Below are 20,109 nucleotides of genomic sequence, written 5' to 3' on the forward strand. Positions count from 1 at the left end.
GCTCCCTTGCTACCCGCACTTTACAGGTCTGTGAATTATACAACTGTCCTACATTTAGTCAGTTCCGGACGTTATCAGATATGAGACTGGACGTTTTGATATTTTTCATTCAAATAACCTCAGGATACATGTAGATTTGCAGGATTATATTTCTTTCCATGTTCCATTCAATTGTACTTCAAGTACCCTGTAATCTTTGATATGCTGTATTTGTAAAATAGAAAAAAATGTGAACTTAAAAACATGCAGTTTTCATGCATCATTCTCCACAAACAACCATGAAGTGATTGAACAATTTTATCTGAGGGATTGTTGGCCAGGACACCAGGCAAAACTCCCTCTCTTTTCAAATAGTGCCATAGAATCTTTAATAGACAGATGGGTGCTCATTCTCATCAGGCAAATGGCAACTAAGGTAATGCAATGTTCCTGCAATACTGCAGAAAGTCCCCAATGAACCCACATTGGTTCTGACCCAAAAAACGTGACCCAAATAACGTGACTGCTACCACATTAGCCAAACTGACACATTATTAACTGAGTTCTATTAATTTATTAATGGATTCCCCATATTGTATGGACGTCAAAAATGATGTCTGAGTGTTACTCCCAGGTCCCTCTAAGACTTTATGCTCAAATTGAACTTCATTCGTTGTTGAACTGTGATTGTATTTATTTAAGCTGTGCTTAACACGGTACATTTACCATTGTTAAATTCCACTTGCTATGCATCTGCCCAATAGCGTAACTGCTCTAAAGCCATTTTCAGATCTTTTTCGGTATCCCATGTCTCTACTACTTCATCTGTGTTTGTTATGTTACAAATCTTGACCAACTTCTAGTTGGTTTTGTAACCAGGTCATTAGTGTAGTATAAAAACAGACATTGGTCCAAACCCTGATTCTTATAACCCCACCGCCCCGCAACACGTCTGGCTTGTTCCTTTACTTCCTAATTCAGTTTCTTATCCAATCCCATATTCCTGCCTCCATCTCTGCTTTTTAGTATTATTAGCAGTTAGCAGTCACAGTTTCTTAAGCAATCCCAGTTTGGAGCAGTTTAGAACTGTGTAAATGTGAATATCACAATAAATGGCATCATAGGGAGAGTTACTATCAAGTTTATCTGTAAAGTCCTCAAAGATGTCCAGAATGTCAGACAGAGTAACCCTGACCAACATAAAACACTACGTTTTTAATTGAAAGCAGTTAAACTTTGGGAACATTAAGTACCAAGAGTTAGGAAAAACTATCATGCTCAAATAAGGACTTATAGCAGTTTGAAGGTAATAGCTCATACTTTGGGATGGTTCCAGTATCTCACGTAATAATAATTTTTCAATTGACATGGCGTCTTTCCACAGAATGACATCTCAAAGCCCTTCACAGGATTTTATTCTGAGGTGTTGTGACTGTGTATTTGTAGGCAAAACAGCAGCCAATTTGCCCCCAGCATTGTCTTACATACAGCCTTGAAGCGAATGACCAATCTTAACTGGAGGGTTGTTGGTCAGCAGAGCAGAAGAAACTCTCTTCCTTTTTCAAATAGTGCCATGGGTCTTTTAACATAGAATCATAGAGCACAGAAAGAGGCCATTTGGCCCATCGTGTCTGCGCCGGCTCCGAAAAGAGCAATCCAACTCTATCCCACTACCCTGCTTTCTCTCCATAGCCCTGCAATCTTGTCCTCCCCAAATGCCCATCTACTTCTCTCTTAAAAGTTGTTATTGAATCGGCTTCCACTACCCTTTCAGGTAATGCATTCCAGATCCGAACAACTCGCTGGGTAAAAAAAAAATTCCTAACCTCCCCTCTGTTTCTTTTAACAACTAACTTAAATTGGTGTCCTCGGGTTACTGACCCAAATGCCAGTGGAAACAGTTTAACATAACATGTAGGAGCAGGAGTAGGCCATTCGGCCCTTCGAGCCTGCCCCGCCATTCAATCATGGCTGATCTTCTAATCTAACTCCAGCTAATAACCTGACCCTGCCTTATCCCCATATCCCTTAATCCCTTTTGCAATAAGAAATCTATCTCAGTCTTGAATATGTTAAGGACTGAGTGTCAACAGCCCTTTAGGGCAGTGAGTTCCATACATTCACCACCCTTTGAGTGAAGAAGTTCTTCCTCAACTCAGTGCGAAAGAGCTGGCCTCTGATTTTGAGGTTGTGATCTCTGGTTTTAGTTTCTCCAACCAGGGGAAACAATCTCCTACTATCTACTCGATCATGCCCTTTGATGATCTTATAGGTTTCTATAAGATCCCCTCTAATTCTTCTATATTCTAGAGAATATAGGCCCAAATTTGTCAACCTATCCTCGTAACTCATCCCCTTCATCCCTGGTACTAACCTAGTAAATTTTTCCCGATTCAACCTATCAAATCCTCTCTTGATCTTGAAACCTCTATTAAATCCCCTCTTAATCTTCTCTGCTCTAGGGAGAATAATCCTAGTTTCGCTAATGTCTCCTCAAAACTAAAGTCCTTCATTCCTGGTACCATTTTGGTAAACCTCCTTTGCACCTTCTCCAATGCCCTAATATCTTTCCTAAAGTGTGGTGCCCATAACTGAATGCAATACTCCAACTGAGGCCTAACCAACATTTTATAAATATTCAACATAACCTCCTGACTTTTGAATTCTATGCCATTTATAAAACCTAGTATCTCGTATGCTTTTTGAACTGCTTTATCTACTGTCCTGCCACCTTCAGAGATTTGCTTATGTGGACCCCCAAGTCTCTCTATTCATTTGCCTCCTTTAAGATTGCACCATCTAGCTTATACTGCCTCCACTCATTCTTCCTACCAAAATGCAATACTTTGCATTTCTCCACATTAAACCTCATCTGCCACGCTTCTGCCTATTTTACCAATCCGTCTAAGTGCTCTTAGAGTCTGGTGCTATCCTCCTCACCATTAGCTACTTTTCCTAGCATCGTCTGCAAATTTAGAAATTGTGCTCAATATATCCAGATCCAGATCATTAATATTCAGTGATTCCAATACCAACTCATGAGGGATACCACTGGACACCTCCCTCCAGTCAAAAAAGCAACCGTTTACTATCACTCTCTGTTTTCTGTCTCCTAGCCAGTTCTGGATCCATGTTGCCACAGTCCCTTTAATACCGTGGGCTTCTATTTTGTTTATAAGTCTCTTATGTGGCATTTTGTCAAATGCCTTTTGAAAATCTGGATAAACTACGTCTACTGCATTACCTTCATCCACCCTCTCAGTCACTTCATCAAAAAATTCTATTAGGTTTATCAGACACGATCTGCCTTTAACAAATCTGCGTGGACTATCCTTTATTAAACCATATTTTTCTAAATGAGAATTTATATTGTCCCAGATTATAATCTCCAGAAGTTTCCCTACTACTGATGTTAGGCTGATTGGCCTGTAGTTCTCAGGTTTATCCTTCTGCCCCTTTTTGTACAGGGGAGTAACAATTGCAACCTTCCAGTCCTCTGGCGCCACTCCAGTGTCCAAAGAGGATTGAAAGATTGTGGCCAGAGCCTCCGTTATTTCCACCCTTGCTTCCCTCAGTAACCTACTGCCTTCGCCTTGCTTCCTCCCTTTCCTCCTTCAAGGCCGGTCTCAAGACCTTTCTCTTCAGCCGTACCTTCACCTCCCCTCTCAACTCTCTACCCCCTCCTCGCTCCCTCCCTTCCCTCCCCTCACCCTGACCATTTCCCCCCTGCTCGTTTCCCGACCCAACTGTCCAGCGCCTTGGGACGTCCTCCCTACGTGAAAGGCGCTCTATAAATGCAATCTTGTTGTTGTTGTTGATGCATCTCGTCCGGACCAGGTGACTTATCTACGTTGAGCACCGACAGCCTTTTTAGTACCTCCTCTCCGTTGATTTTTATCATATCCGATTTCTGTTCACACGCCTGCGATATTGTGGCATTGGTTGCATCATCTTCTTTTGTGAAGACAGTTGCAAAGTACATCAGCCATGCCTTCTGCCTCAACAAGAAGATTTCCCCTAGGGTCCCTAATTGGACCCACCCTACCTTTGACTAACCTTTTACTCTTGATATGCTTATAAAATACCTTAGGGTTCCCTTTTATATTTCCTGCTAATCTTCTCTTATACAATCTCTTTGCCCCTCTTATTTCCCTTTTCACTACTCCTCCGTACTTCCTATACTATATTTGATTATCCTGTGTGTTTTGGACCTGACATGTGTCATAAGCCTCCTTTTTCTGTTTTATTTTAATCCCAATTTCCTAAGTAATCCAGGGAGGTTTGACTGTCGTACCTTTCCCCTTTGTGGGAATGTATTTGCTCTGTCCTCAAACTATCTCCTCCCTGAAGGCTTCCCATTATTTGTTTGCTATCTTACCTGCCAATCTTTGCTTCCAATCTATCTTGGCCAGGTCTCTTTTCAGCTCACTGAAATTAACCCGTTTCCAGTTGCGGGTCTTTACCTTTGATTGATTGTTGTCCTTTTCCATAACTATTCTAAACCTAATGATATTGTAATCACTGTTATCCAGCTGTTCTCCTACTCAAACCTGCTCCACTTGCCCTATTTCATTTCCCAGAACTAAATCCAGCATTGCTTCCTTCCTCGTTGGGCTGGAAACATACTGATTCAGAAAGTTCTCCTGCACACATTTCAGGAATTTCTCCCCTTCCTTGCCCTTTACACGGTGTGTTTCCCAGTCTATGTTAGGATAATTGAAGTCTCCCATTATCACTACTCTATTGGTTTTGCAACCGTTTACTACCTCTCTGCTTTCTGTCTCCTAGCCAGTTCTGGATCCATGTTGCCACAGTTCCTTTAATACCATCCACCAGAATGGATGGGACTTTGGTTTAACATCTCATCCGAATGCACCTCCAATAATGTAGTTTAACCCCAACGCTGAATTGGAGTGTCAGCTTAGATCATGTGAATTCAAAGTCCCTTTGAATGTGGGAAGCTGAACCCACACCTTTTGATTCAGAGAAGAGAATGCTACCAGACGGACGGACACATAATTAGCGATTGTTCATGCATGAGCCCAAACAGTGAAGATCAACCAGGCAGGACAGTTGAGCCCAATTCTGTCCTTGCCATCGTCCATACACAACAGTTTCCAGCAGGTGCTCAGTGAATTGTGTTGGAGTCTTGTGGACAAACACAGCCATCAGTCTGCTCTGTATCTGCTTGATTCTGTTTGGTATCCCAAATATGTGGATAGGTTGACAGCAGGAATTGACCAGAACAGGTCTTGGCTTATCATGAGCTGAAGAAAATATTAAACAATAGTTTTAAGTGGAATCATAGCCCAAAAGCACAGGGGTATAAACAGAATATACAGGTAGGATCAAGAGTACAACATATACTATAATACTTACTACAATAACTTGCCTCGCCCCCTTCCTTGCCTCCTTGAAGACCCATCTCAAGACCCTCCTCTTCGACCATGCTTTCGATCATCCTGCTTCCCCCCCTGCCCTCCACCTCCCCGATCCCAACCCCCAGCTCGGGTTCGAAACTCTGTGTCCAGTGCCTTGAGACATCCTCACGATGTGAAAGGCGCTATACAAATGTAATTTTGTTGTTGTTGTATAGCAGTCTTCAAACTGGGTAGAGTCTCGAAGCGCTTACAATGTCATAGTTTGACATTAAACTAGGGAGAAAGAGGAGGTTAAAGAGGGAAGGCTTCAGGTGTGATGTGAGGATGGGCAAAGAGGGGCAAGATTGAAGCAGGGAGTTCCAAAGGTTCAGACGTTGTGCCTAAAATTATGGTTTCTGGGTCAAAAGATGCAGAGAAGGTCCAAGCAGGGCGAGCAAAAGGGAACAGATACAAGGGTATAATGTAAGCAGGTTGGGGAGGTACCTATATGTATTTCGGTAGAAGAGAGAAAGACTAAAGTATAAACCATTTCTGAAAAAACTTTCTGGTGAATTTAGGGACAAACAGAACGGATGCAAATACATTAACATGTGATCAAACACTTTAAGACATCATACATGAAAGGCAGTATGTACCAGTAAGTGCAAGTTGTGTCTGATCGCACTATAATTAACCTACTAGCAGGATTCTGTAGAATACGGGAAACATATTCCTGGTGCCATCGAAATTGTGGAATCGAAAGAAAAATGTGACATGTGATTTGATAATTCTCACCTATGATATCATCACTTAAGCAGGAATTCTGTTCCTGATGATATCTCAGTCAATATCTGGTCATGAGGTGAACACTACCCAAATTAACCAAAAGGTTAATTCACATTGAGAATTGAACATGCCAAAAGTTGCTTTTCACAGGATACCGGCCTAACCACACTTTAGCTTCTAAGATCAGGTGTATGTCTTCATCAGATAACAGGCGATTATGAGGAGCCGAAATCCTGGGCTGGATGGTCTCAAAACACTTGTGACCAAAATACCTTTGCCATCTAAGGTTTACAGGGTGCTCCCACTTCTTGCAAGTCACAGTTAAATAAAGATGCGTTTATTTTGGTCACTAGATGCCAACAAGTTAGTGCATGTTGTTATCCATTTAGCAGCATAGCTAGATCAGAGCTGTTGATATGAATTTCAGAAGCAGCTCTGTTTATTCATTCCCAATGTTTACAGCAGAAATCAAAGAAATGTTATAATATGTTCTGCATACTGCTCTGATGTTGGGGCCTCGGCTCCAATTATAAATGTTAACTTCCCTCTATTTTTTCTGTTATTTGTTTCCCACAACAATCCCCCCCCCCCCCCCCCCCCCGCCCCCCACACATACAGAGGCAAAGCAGCTGCTCCACCTATTTTAATTTGAAACGTATTTGGACGGAACTTCGGAACAATGGATGGATGGAAAAGCAGCAGTAACCTAAAATCTCACTAATATTAACCTAATGTTGAAAGGCCGATATAAGACTCCACAACCATCTCCACTATTCAGACTTAAATAACTGCTTAAACCATTCACTTATCACAGATTTGGCCTCTACATTTGGCCCACAAAATACCCAGTCGATCCACTTTAGAATATATTCTGTGAGGTGCTTTGAGACTTCTTAACAACGTGATAAGGCACCATATTAAAATGCAATTATTATTATTATAGCTGTATTTCTCTCCAGCTCCAGCAGCACAGAAACTATAAACCATTACATATTGTAAATTTTGTGGTCAGCCAGGTACCTGGCACACTTCAAAATCCATAAGTGTGCTTAAGAATCTCCAAACCAAACTGCTGAGAGTTCCACATAAGTAGTTTCCATTTGTCCATTAGGGAGTGTGCACTCCCTGGAGGGACACACCGTGCTTACCTAATCTTGGGAGATTTTAGGAACAGATTGGCCAAAGGCAAAGCTTTGGGACCCCATAGTGTGAGTTGGGGTACTGCTGTAGTTTAACCAACTAAAACTGTGCAGCTTTCCATTCCGAGCTTCCATTGTCATGCTTCCCACTTTTTATCCAACTGAAGCCATACTACCTATTGAGGCTTAGGCTTGCCAGGTTAAAGAGTGGAAAGAATCCCAGCTCCTGGTCAACATCTTTCTTCACTTCCTTTCCCCCTTCTCTCCTAAAGCACCAACTCAATAGTGGGTCTGAGACACCTCAGAGGGGACCATATAGAAGTATGTCAATTTTTAAATGAATTGAGAAAGAAAACTCAGCAATATTTCCAGATACCCTGAGGCAATGGAACAAAAGGGCACAGGTTTGGGGTTGCAAAGGGCAATTTCAGGAAGTATTCCTTTTCCAGATAGTAATTCATGATTGAAACAGGTTTTCGGGAAAGTTGGTTGAGGCCAGGACACTGGAGTTATTATGAAACAAAAATATCCATCTTGATGGGAAGTTGGCAGGGTGGGTATTCTGAAACAATGAGATCAAATGGGCCAAATGGTCTTCTTCATCAGAACCTCACCTATGATCCCTGCTTTCCAGTTGCTGGATTGGTCTCAAGTCTTTATCCCTACCTTCCCTGTCCTCTACCCCTCCTGATCCCAAGCCACAGCTAAGGTCCGATCTCCTGACTGTCCAGTGCCTTGGGATGTCCTCCTGACATGAAAGACACTATACACGTGAAATTTGTTGTTGATGTCTTTCCATCACATCTCTACATTTTGTTCATTTTATAGAATCAACTCCCTTAGGTTAAAGTTCAAGTTGCAGTTTTAAAGAAAGTTGCAATTCCTGAACTATTAACTTTCAAAGCTATTTTTATCATGAATCAGAGGCTCATGAAGCAAATAACCATAATAGTGCAGAACCTTCATTTAGTAAAAAAAATCACAACACTGTATATAGCATCTGCCAAAATAACTACATGTTCAGTGTGCTTCAATGCACCAGCTCCACATATTAGGCTGTTGGTTAAAAAAATAAAACCTTAACAATTGAAGTATGAATTAGAGCTATGTTAGTGGTTTCAATTACAAATATACAAGTAACATCTCAGTTAGATTGCAACAGCCAAGGCCTTCCATTGCAGTGAACCCTGTGAGCACTGTACCTTATTTGGACGTTACCCTTTTCACTGGCTGAAAGGAGATGACAATGGGAGGAGCTTCATGGCATATATTTTTCTGGCATGATATAACCGAATGTTTTATGAGCGACATCACCTTTGTTTTGGTGATTAGGTTTGGCGTTGAGAAATGTACAAGGACATAAAGCATACATATTTTGAATCGATTAGGATAATCATCACCAAGTGAATGTCACAAGCTGGGGTTTTGTTATTGATAAGTAAAAATGACAATAAAAACAATCTTTGCATTTGATATACCGCATTTCATGCCAGGAGGATGCCTCAAAATGCTTCACAGAATTTAATGTAAAGTGTAGTAACTGTGTATTTTGTAGACAAACCTGGCAGCCAATTTGCACACAGCGACACCCCACAAACAATCATGAAGTGAATGACCAATTTTATTTGGAGATTGTCAGCCAGGACACCAGAAGAAGCTCTATTTACTTCTCAAATATTGTACTGCCATGGGATCTTTAACATTACCTGAACAGGCAAACTGGAACTCAATTTAATGTCTCATCAGAAGCACGGCAACTCCACTAATAGAGCACGTCCCCAGCACTGTATTGGAGTGTCAGCCTAAACTGTGAGTATAGACTATATAAAAACTTTACAGCTACAATTTCACTTTTTACTAAATCGCAGATGTGTTTTGAGACACTGTACTATTATCTGAATTTTAATATTAATGTAAGATTATATAAAACAGTATTAATATCACTGGCTTGATCTTACCCTGCATCATTATTTGCCAGCCTCTATTTATAGAGTAATGTGTGCCTTTGAAAGCAAATGTTCAGAAAAACATCCTAAATTCACCTATTATCCTTTTCATTAGTTTTTAAATACAGAATTAATGGCACTTGAGCATGTTGATCCAACCTACAGATTTTGCGCATGGGTTGTTAACCCAACCCACAAATTAGATCTGCATGAGACTTCTCGAGGCTGATGAAAGGAGATCGGCATTCTTTACCTTTGCTTTCATTCCCTCCAGTTCACTTTGTTATTAAACAATTATTGCATTGGATGAAGTGTAGGCTCATTCCGTGAGCATGATCATTTGCCAATCAAGTTGTATGCTTCGTTTAGGAACACACAGGCATAAAGGAGATAAGCAGCATTCAAACAAGCCTCAGACTATCCAGTAATCTAAGTTTATGTATTCTTGTGCAGGAATTGAACTTAATAAAAAGGTATGATCTGGCTGAGTGGGTAGTACTCTCATCTCAGAGCCAAATGTTGTAGGTTCAAGCTCCTCGTTGGGTCTTTAAATTCACAATCTAGGCTGACACTCCAGTGTAGTGATGATGAGTTATGCATTGTTGAAGATGATGTCCTTTGGATGAGACTTCCTGTCTGCCTGTGGAAGTCGTGTTAAAGATAGCACTATTCAAAAAGGAAAGGGAGTTTCTGCCAGTGTCTTGGCCAACAATCCCTCAGATAAAATTGGCCATTCATTTCATGGCTGTTTGTGGGATATCGTGTGTACAATGTACCATTTTCACCTAGAAAATACACTCACTACACATTCCAATAAATCCCATGACGTACTCAGGTGCCCTCCCAACATGAAAGGTTCTATATTACATGTAAAGATTATTATTATGTCCATTACCAATTGTTAAAGTGAGAGAATTTGGATATGACTTTAACTGTTCACTGAAACTTTCCAAGCAATGGAGAACTGTTATGAACAGAACATATCAAAGATTAGGATCTACTTAAAAGAAATGTAACTATAAAAAGAAAGATGTTATTCAAACCTTGTTTAATTCAATGGTGAGGTCACATTTGAAATGTTCTGTAACATTTGGGACACTCTACTTTCAAAAACATTATAAAAGATTTAGAGAATAACAACATATGATTCCTGGAATTAAGGATTGGAATGATATGCAGATCTCAACTTGTTTTCATTGGAGAAATAAAGAATGATAGGAGTCACGTACTAAGACTTTAAACCAGGTCAAAACTTCAAGACAAACATCCACAGCTATGCAGCAGCCACTATAGAATGTGTCCCAGTTGAATGTGGGTTCACTCCAATGTGGACTTATAATAATGATTCCTTATAATAATCCTTGCATTTGATATGGCGCCTTATCACGTCTTTGAGACGTCTCAAAGTGCTTCACAGAACATATTGTAAAGTGGATTCACTGTATATTTTGTTAACGAAACTTGGCAGCCAATTGCACACAGCCATGTCCCACAAACAGTCGTGGATTGATTGAAAAGGTTATTACGTTTTTGAAGAATTTATTACCCCTCAGGAAAGCGATCCACCAATTGACTAACAACCATGTTCCTACCTACTGCTAGGTAAACAGGCATGTGGAGTAAGGAAACTACTTTCGGTGCTGTTTAGCTGGCTTCCTGCGCTAGAAACAAGTTCAACATCTGGGTCGTCAGATCAACACTCAAATCATTTCCTGCACGCTTTGCGCAGGAAGTATTACCAATGTCATTTCCTATAGGTACTGCACATGCACAGTGTTAGAAGCACAGCTCCCATCAGCAAGACTTCCTCTGCATAGTTCCCTCTCTCATATTCCTCTATTCCTTTCTCCTTCGTGTGGGCTGACTTCTAAAATTATTTTTGAGGTCTCAGCCAAGACTATATAAGGTCCAAAATTGACATGTGAAGTCAAAGTTCCAATGAGGAGTCAAAGTTCAGTGGCTTGAAGCCACAAATTTCTGACTTGTATTATTATTAACAATCATTTATTATTAATTATTATAGTAATACTACATAGATTTAGTCACTTTATGCACATCAATGCATCACAAACACCAATGGAAGAATAGCCAAGGTTGTAAAGTCCAACATGTAGCACAAACACCCATGAAGTGAATGACCAATTTTATCTGGACAGATTGTTGACAAGAACAGCTGAAGACACTGCCTTCTCTTTTCAAATAGTGACATGGTATTTTTAACGTCCACCTGAACAGACAGATGGGACCTCAGTTTAATGTCTCATCTGACGGACTACGCCTCTGACAAAACAGTATACCTCTAGCACTGCACTGAAACGTTAGCGTGGGCTATATGGGTTCCAAAGTTGACCTGTGAGGTCAAACTTCCAATATGGGGCTTGAACCACAAACTTTCTGACTCAGAATTAAGAGGGTTACAACTGAGCCAGGCTGACACCGAAACAGTTAACTCTGGATCGTCATCCAGTGATTACAAATGTGAATCCTTCAGTCTGAATACAGCCGCTTATCAAATGCAGAGTATTGACTCCCTCCTAACCACCATGACATCTGCTGGTAACAAAAGTAATGAACCCAAATCCGAATTAAACCAAACACTGTGCTTCATAATACTGTACGGATTATATATAAACATAGCAGGCACACAACAGTGATTTCAAAGCTATAAATCTCCTGAGAATACAGTTTATGAAGTGCTCAAGATGTACTCTCATGGTTTACGATAATTCTCAGAAGTATAGTAATTCTGCGTATCCATTTATTATTGGTTCCATTCTTTTTACACCACATTTTCTTTGCTATATTAATAAGTGAAGCAGCACTCTTGCTCCTCTGCCAGGCCCACTGTTTTACTTGCGGGTGGGCTGAGCACAATGCAGCTGCAGATACAGCTGTCACCCACCTGCAACCTGACTCTTCCCACCTCCCTTTTTTCCAAGAAATTGCATGGTATAACAACAGAGGCAATAAATTCACTTCTCCCCCATCTGCAACTCCAGCTATTCTGAATGCAATGCAGAAAAAAAAGTTGAGGTGACTGAACCGAAAAAAAAACTAACAGTACTTCCATGAGGAGAGATCAACTTTATATTTAAAACAGAAGTACCATGAATAGAGAGCTCTCCTCAAACTGTCTTGCCTATCTGTTTCTTGGAGCAGCATTGATTGTGCCGCCCAGAACTGCAACTGAGAATAAAAAAGAACTCCTTTAAAGTTGCTGACAATTTCCTAGGAGAAGTCAAAGCCTCAATGCTACTGATCTCTGGGCAGCAATAATAAGGAAATACACACAGGCAATAAACAGTGACTAGTTCCCATTAGCAGCAATTGTCATTGGCACAGCAGAGTGAGTTGGGGAAAGGCTGCACCCTCTTTCTCAGTGGAATAAAAACAAGTCAGCTTGAACCCCTCCCAGGATGAAAAAGAAGACAGGTAGATAGATAAGAGAGTTTGAAATACATGCAAAATAACTCACGTTTAGTACATCTATGCGAGCCGGGAGCTTTAGTCCAACCGTGACAGCACTGACCTCCGCAAACATTGACCCTGCAAATCACGAGTTTAGCACTTTTATTACAGAGATAGGGCTTTACAGACTCAGGACCCAGGGGAGAGGGATGCAGAAACAGTCAAGTTGTTAAATGTTTACCTTATCAATTACACAAAATATAAGAAATAAGTAAAGAAACCCGCTAAAAGGGTGTGAAAGACTTTTAGCGCTCCGGGACGCTACCCAGTGTGAGAGGCACTATATAGATGCAAGTTGTTGTTGTTTATTCAGTCAGCTCCACCTGCTCTCAAGCTTCGGTGACAATTTAGTGTAAATCTATCTCTGGAATTTCCACATGGAGGTGGGTGCATGGAATTCTCAGTTTGGTTTGGATACTCTTAAGCATGGTGATGGGTTTCCATATGTATCAGACACCCAGCTGAGCAAAAAAAAACGTATTGTCACGGACTTAAACAGCGGGGCAAAACAGGTAAATAAAACGTTAAATAAAAGGTGGGGGGTGTATTTGAGCCAAGGGGAAACAGCGCAGTGAGGGGCCAGGGTGAGGATTCCACTTGCTCCCCAGCGCCTGCACTCAGCCAGCCATACCTCCAACCGCCATCTGCATCCTCACAACAGGGCATCTATGGTCAAACCGCTTCCCACGGAACGGCGCTATGCAAATGTCATTTTGTTGTTGTAAAGTAGCTCTCACAAGTGTTACACAAAAATTAAACCCCCCCCCATGAAAAAGTGCAAAGACATTCATAACTTATACCAGGCATACGGCTACATTTTAAGCTTTTCAAATAAACATGCTGTTGGTTAAATCATACATCTTAAAGGCAAACTCAAATTCCCTGTGACAAAGTTAGCAATGGTTTTTGGTATTTCTGGAACAAACGTAAGGTGCATTTTGCACTGAAGGTACTTTAAGCATGTGATGCTGTCAGCACTGACCCTATTATGTGCAATAGCCTATTGTCAATAGGTAAATGGTGCCTGAACAAAAGATTGTAGAGTTAGAAGTTGTGCACGGCAAAAAGAGTCCACTTGGAATAGAGCTCTACGATTAGATTTTATACCAAAAGATAATCTACTTGATTTTTGTGATTATGATTTAATTATACCATTTGGCAATTGGACATATTTAAACTATAAAGTAACAAGCGACACCTAAAAAGCTGCAAATGTCCAATAATTGATACCGGATAACGTTAGCGTATACGCGGGGTAAATGTTCATTTTATGCTGTAACAATCCATCCACAAAGTGTAAAATGGCCATCGATTAAAAAAAAAGAAGCTATCGGTGCGTGAACCGCGGCCGTTATCTCAGCGACGCTATCGGTGCGCTGAGGCGTCCGTGGGTTAACGGTGACGACTCTTGCGTTCCCCGGAGCGTCTCGCCGTGCCCGCGAGGCGTCTTAAGGCGCTTGGCAGGATCACACTGCCCAGTGCATGGACTGTCTGATTTGGTGGGCGAGAAGGTTAACAGTAGAGTGGCTTTTCGTACCAGGTGCAAGTTGTAGGGGGGGGGGGGGAGAGGCGTGTGGTGGTGGTGGGTGGTGGTGGTGGGTTGGGTGGTGGTCTTACCCGGTGAGTTGTTGCTTTTGATAGTACTGTGCCCTGTGTCTGCTGGGCTGCTGGTGGGAGTATTTCTGGGGCTGGAGGAGCTGGTGCTGGAAGTACTGGCGTTGGTGCAGTTGCACGTGGGAGGTCGCTTTGCCCATCCGCCTGGTCCTGACCTGCGGCACTCGGTAACTCGCCTTCAGCTGCAGCACCGGAGACCTCACCACAGAGGAGGAGGAGGAGGAGAAGGTGGACGCGCCGCGCCTGGTGGCCCCCGCAGCCCGGGACAGGGGGCTCCCGTGGCCGCCGGAGGAGCGAGCCGTGCCGGGCTGCAGCACGTAGGTGATCCTCCTCGGGCTGCCCCTGACCCGGTCCGACCCGGCACATGGCGGCTGCAAGAGCGACAGCAAACAGAGCAGCAGCACCGCGTACCCCATCCACTCCATTGCCAACCTCCACACACACCACCCACCCACCCACCACCCACCCCCGGGGGCACTCTCCTCCCGCACTCACTGTGGGTGTGACTGTGACTGGTGATCTCTCTGTGTGTGTGTGTGTGTGTGTACCCCCTTCTCCTCTCCTCTCCTCTCTCTCCTCTCCTCTCCTCTCTCTCTCCTTCTGATCCGGGAGGCGGCGGCTCGTGGTGTGTCCCCTCTCCTCACCGGGACGTGTTCTCCGGGAACAGATGACTGTTTGAGGGGGAGAGAGAGAGAGAGAGAGAGAGAGAGACGGGGAGAGGGAGAGAGAAAAAAGAAGAAAAGAAAGAGAGAAAGAAAGAGAGTGAGAGAGAGAGAGAGTGAGTGAGTGGGTGAGTGAGTGAGTGAGTGTGAGCGCTGTCAGAGAGCGAAGAGCACACAGTGGGGATCCCGGAGAGCACTTAACTAAATAAGATGTGAGTGAGAGGGGTGTGTGAGTGTGAGGGGTGTGTGAGTGAGAGGGGTGTGTGAGTGAGAGGGGTGTGTGAGTGAGGGGTGTGTGTGTGAGTGAGAGGGGTGTGTGTGTGAGGGGTGTGTGTGAGGGGTGAGGGGTGAGGGGTGTGTGTGTGGTGGGTGTGTGAGGGGTGAGGGGTGTGTGTGTGGTGGTGGTGGGGGGGGGCAGTCGGCGGCAGATGTTTGGTGGTGTCGCTCCGGCTGTGATATATTTGAGTTTGAACTGATATTGAGTCTTAAAAAAGTTTGCGGAGAGGGTGTGCGCCACCGCTCAGCTCAGCGGCCAATCTCAGGCAGACATGACGTCAGGGCACAGAGAGGCTTTTGCGGGATGGATTTTTGGGGCTGAAACTCCCATTTTTTTTTGCACTGCAATTGACACACAGAAACCATTTGTGTATATATATATATATATAGAAAAAGAGAGAGAGAGAGATAGATATATATATGCAGAGGAGAGATTGGAATCGATCCCTCACAATGCACCCAGGGCTCCCCCAGGCGCTGTCACTCTCTCGAACCTGGGAACAATTTCTCTCCCCCTCCTCCACACACACACACACACACACACACAACTTACCCCCCAAAACCCCACCAGCAATCCCACCAGAATGACCCCTCGCAAAGCAGATTGAAGTTGCAATGACTCTCTCTCTCTCTCTCTCTGTGTGTGTGTGTGTGTGTGTGTGTCTCTCTCTCTGACTGAAATAAATCATTGCAAAATGTAGATTTGTTGCAATCCCAGGGTTTGGGGTAAAAGGTGTGGGGGTTACTGGACTGGTTTAAAGCACAATAATACTCACTCACTCACTCACTCACCTTTAGCAATGTCACAAACTCAACGCTTATCCCTTTTTTTTTAATTAAAAAAAATGCCATAACTTAACAATCCAGTGCCCCAGGAGCACTTTTTTTTTTCTTTTTCCCCCTTTCTCTCTCTTTCTCTCTCTCTGTCTTTCTCTCTCTCAACGCAACTGATCTTAAAACACAAAGTGAATAAGTTTCCCAACCAGTCTCGAAATGCTGTCACCAAACTGCATCCATCCTAACACTCCGTGCCATACAATTGCAACAAGAAAAGTCATATTTCCCACGTGCAAAAAAAAAGGGAAATCTTACAAATCTCAACTTGTTCCTCTTGGGCAGGTTTTTTTTTCGGTTTTTTTTTTGCAAAAAAAACAACCCACATTCAGACATCTGCAAACGAAGCACGACACTATCAAATTCTGAACAGCTGCGAATACTTTTAAAGCACTATTAGAGATGTCTAATACAGCGCTCAACTTGAATGGAGGATTTCGATGCAAATCCCCAATGGAAAATAAACATAAAGAGACTAACGTGGATACAGCGAAGTGTTCCTTTCAACTTTGCAGCTAGTTGGGAGGTTTTTCGGTTCATCTGGAAAGGAAAACGAGATACTTTTCATGTGATGCTTCTCAGACAATATATTATATATATTATATATATTATATATATATAACACACGGCACTTAACGTTTCAGAAAGGAACATTTCGTGTGTGTTGGAAACTGTCGCTTTAAAATGCGCGTTAAAGCGCTCGCCGATTAACACGGGGATCTTTGCAAAAGGGGCAACAGGTCACGGGATCCGATTTACTGCACGTTTTAATGTTCTCCCAGAAACAAGCGTGTGCGGCTTTTTTTCCCCTCCCCCTCATTTGTCCCTCAAAAAGCTTTTATTCTCCGAAATCAGGCACTTGGCTGAGCGAAGCCGAGCCAGGAACAAGAACATGTCTCGCTCTCTCCCCACCTGCAGCCCACTTGGCTCCTTGATGCCCTAAAGGCATCAGGACACGGATTGCTTTGGCCAGAATACACCATATCAGACAGTAATATATGGGGGGATCCTATCTTGAAGAAGTTTGGGTTGAAATAGAAACTGCTACTTAATAACTGCTCTGGAGGAGAAGTGTCCATCCATGTGGGTATCAGTTGATACCGACCGCAGGACTATATTAGGTCCCCAGTTTAAGTACAAACAGGCAATGGAAAAGCAGATTAATCTGTGTACAAGACAATGTGTTCTCTGCCTGCTCGAAGTTTACTTTCTGGTGTAAAATAAAACCTCTTCATTATCTGTCCATAAATGTGAGCCCTTAGCCCACCACCACCCTCGAAAGAAAAGAAACAACACACTGAGTAAATCTGGCGAAGACAATTTTACTGTATAATCCTTCAATTTGTTGCTGTGGGTGATTTGTGAATCAGGTTTGTACATTCTTTAAGCAACAGTGAAAATAATTAGATGGAATAAATGTTAAGCCATATTCCTGTATCACATGATTTTAAAACCATTGGAATTTGCAACGTAAACGGAGGTCATTCAACCCATAGCCCATATTTTGCCCACAAAAATACTCAGTTACTGCATTTTACAATATATTCTGTGAAGCGCTTTGGAACTCCTCCAACATAAAAGGCACTATACAAAATGTAAGGCTTAGTCATAGTCCTTGTGCCGAATCACTGAAAACAGCAACTTGCATTTACAGAATGCCCCTCACACAGGGTAGCGTCGCAGAGCGCTTGTTCCCATTCTCTTGCCTTTTCCCCGCACATTTCTGCTATTTCTCCTTTTCAAACATTTATCTACCTCCCTGATATACTTAAAAGCTGATTATACAGTGGTAGACATATTGAATGACTTTATCCCATGACCGGTTTGCTGCCTAGATTGTTTCCACATCAATGTTCAAAAGATGTTGCAAAGATGATCTTGCCAAGGGTTAGATTGTTGTCTCTTGCCATGGCTGTATTGGTGTGGAAATGAGAAATGTCAGTAATTAGGTAGCTTTACGCTGCATCTGGCCTATGTTCTTGGCCTGCTCTTCAGATACAAAGTTAAACCAAGGTCCCAACCGCCTGTTCAAGCGAACATTAAAGATTCCATGGCACTAGTTGAAAGGAGAAGAGAGTTTCTCCCAGCATCCTGGCCAACAACCCCCCCAGATAAAATTGATCATTCACTTCATGGCTGTTTGTGGGATTTTGCTGTGCCAATTGGTGGTTGAGTTTGCCTACAAATACACAGTAACAGTAAATCTTTACAGTAAATCATGTGAAGTATTTTAAGATATCCTCCCAACATGAAAGGCATTATATCAAATGAAAGGATTATTATTATTGTTATACATGATCTGATAATAATGATCCTTGCATTTGATATAGCGCCTTATCTAGTCATCGAGATATCTCAAAGTGCTTCACAGGATACACTGTAAAGTGTAGTAACTGTGTGCTTTGTGGCAAAATGCAGCTGCCAATTTTCCACAGTGGGCTGAATGGCCTCCTACTGTGCTGTAAATGTCTATGAATGGAAGTGGCTAGATTGAGAAAATAACATTCCCTTTGAGGGAGGGAGAAGAAGCTGACAAACCATGCAACCCTTTCAACATCTGGCGAGCAGCTCTGCAGGGTTGTAGCACCGGGTTGCTTGTCCATCCAACAGCATGCTGCCACTGCCTACCCTTACCAGCAGCCGTGACATGAGGTAATGAAGTTACTCCCATCTGCTTACAACAACAACCTGACTGCTAATCTTCCATGCGAAGCACTGGAATGCACCTCCCAGTTATAAAAAGTTATGCTTCTAGCCATGAAAGATGTAGGAAGGATTTTTCAGACTTAACACTAATCTGAAAATAGCACTTCAGCTTGTAAGTATCCTTTTTTTGTTTTATTTTCCATACCTCTCACACTTCCTCAGTGACTCTTTGCTAGGGTACAGATCCCCTGCCATGGATTTCCCTTCAATATGTAGTTCAAGTAGCCATTCGTCGCATGTAAGCAGTTTTGTGACTGATCCTGATATTCTTTCCCTTGGTGTTCTCTCACACACACACGTCTTTTTGGGCATTGATATAACAATCAGAAGCAGAAAATCCAGCTGTTACTTCCCCCCTCTTAGCCCAAGAGCACAGATGCTAGTTGTTCCCAGCAACTCGCCTGAAGCCAACATAGGCAGGGTATCAACTCTGGGAACCTCCTTGATCAGTATGGCAAGTTTCACATTGGAGAAGTATTGGAGAAATGGTAGATGTGTTTTTAACAATCTGACCACTAATCTGGATTTAACCATGAGGTGGTTAAACAGCAGTAAATGAATGCCACTTATTTGAAAAGGAATGTTCCTTATTAGGCAGAAACATTCAACTTACTTAGCAAGACATATTCCAATAATGTAAAACCTTTGAGCCATAAGCCAATAATTTGCAGAGGTATGGAGAAAAGATAGGTAAATGGGACTGAATGGATTGCTCTTTCAAAGAGCCAGCATAGACACGATGACTTGAACGGCCTTCTTCTGTGCTATACAGTTAAATTACACTTAAAGAAATCATGCCTATGCTCACCACACTCTCTACCTGGCTTAGTATCAAATTCCACCACTGGGAAGCACTATAAAATGCTACCCTGCTTGAAGGACGCTATATAAATGCAAGTTATTGTTGTTGTTTTTGTTCTATCAGGTTCAGCTTGGTAAGAACTAAGGCTTGGTTCCCCAGATTGTGTACTGCGCTCCTGTTGGAATTTAACCAGCTAAAACCATGTGATTTTCCATTGAGAGTACTGTCTGGCAAGGTTCCCACTGCTTAGCCAGCTAGGATCACTTTACCAATTAGGACGTTGGCATGCAGATTTAATAAGAGCCAAATGGGAAGAATCCCTGCCTCAATCTGCCCTTCCACGTCCTGTTGATGAGCCAGGCTGGCTGATCTGCCATTAGGAGTGCTTTGGTGGACTGCAGACCCACCTGGCTCAGTAACTGTACTTCAAAGTATCAGTATCATGTGGCCCCTTGCCCACATGATTATGCAGAATGCTCACCTTTTTGTTAACACAAGTCAGTGCTTGGGGATAATTGGCCATCTTCGGGAACAGAT

The 20,109-nt window shown here is 42.5% G+C and overlaps 1 protein-coding gene across 4 annotated transcripts in view; it reads right to left on the reverse strand.

The window, feature by feature from the left end:
- Window positions 1–14,749, reverse strand: part of ltbp1 (latent transforming growth factor beta binding protein 1) — a 204,438-nt gene extending 189,689 nt beyond the window's left edge. For all 4 annotated transcript variants that reach the window (XM_007898450.2, XM_007898451.2, XM_007898449.2 and 1 more), the window contains exons 1-2: window positions 14,296–14,749; window positions 12,686–12,756 (exon numbers count right to left, since the gene is read on the reverse strand). In XM_007898450.2, the coding sequence (XP_007896641.2) occupies window positions 12,686–12,756; window positions 14,296–14,717 (493 nt within the window). In that variant the 5' untranslated portion in view covers window positions 14,718–14,749. The remainder of the gene's footprint in view (window positions 1–12,685; window positions 12,757–14,295) is intronic.
- Between the last annotated feature and the right edge of the window lie 5,360 nt (window positions 14,750–20,109).

Source organism: Callorhinchus milii, unplaced genomic scaffold (genome assembly GCF_018977255.1).
Source record: "Callorhinchus milii isolate IMCB2004 unplaced genomic scaffold, IMCB_Cmil_1.0 Scaffold3, whole genome shotgun sequence".
Lineage (NCBI taxonomy): Eukaryota > Metazoa > Chordata > Chondrichthyes > Chimaeriformes > Callorhinchidae > Callorhinchus > Callorhinchus milii.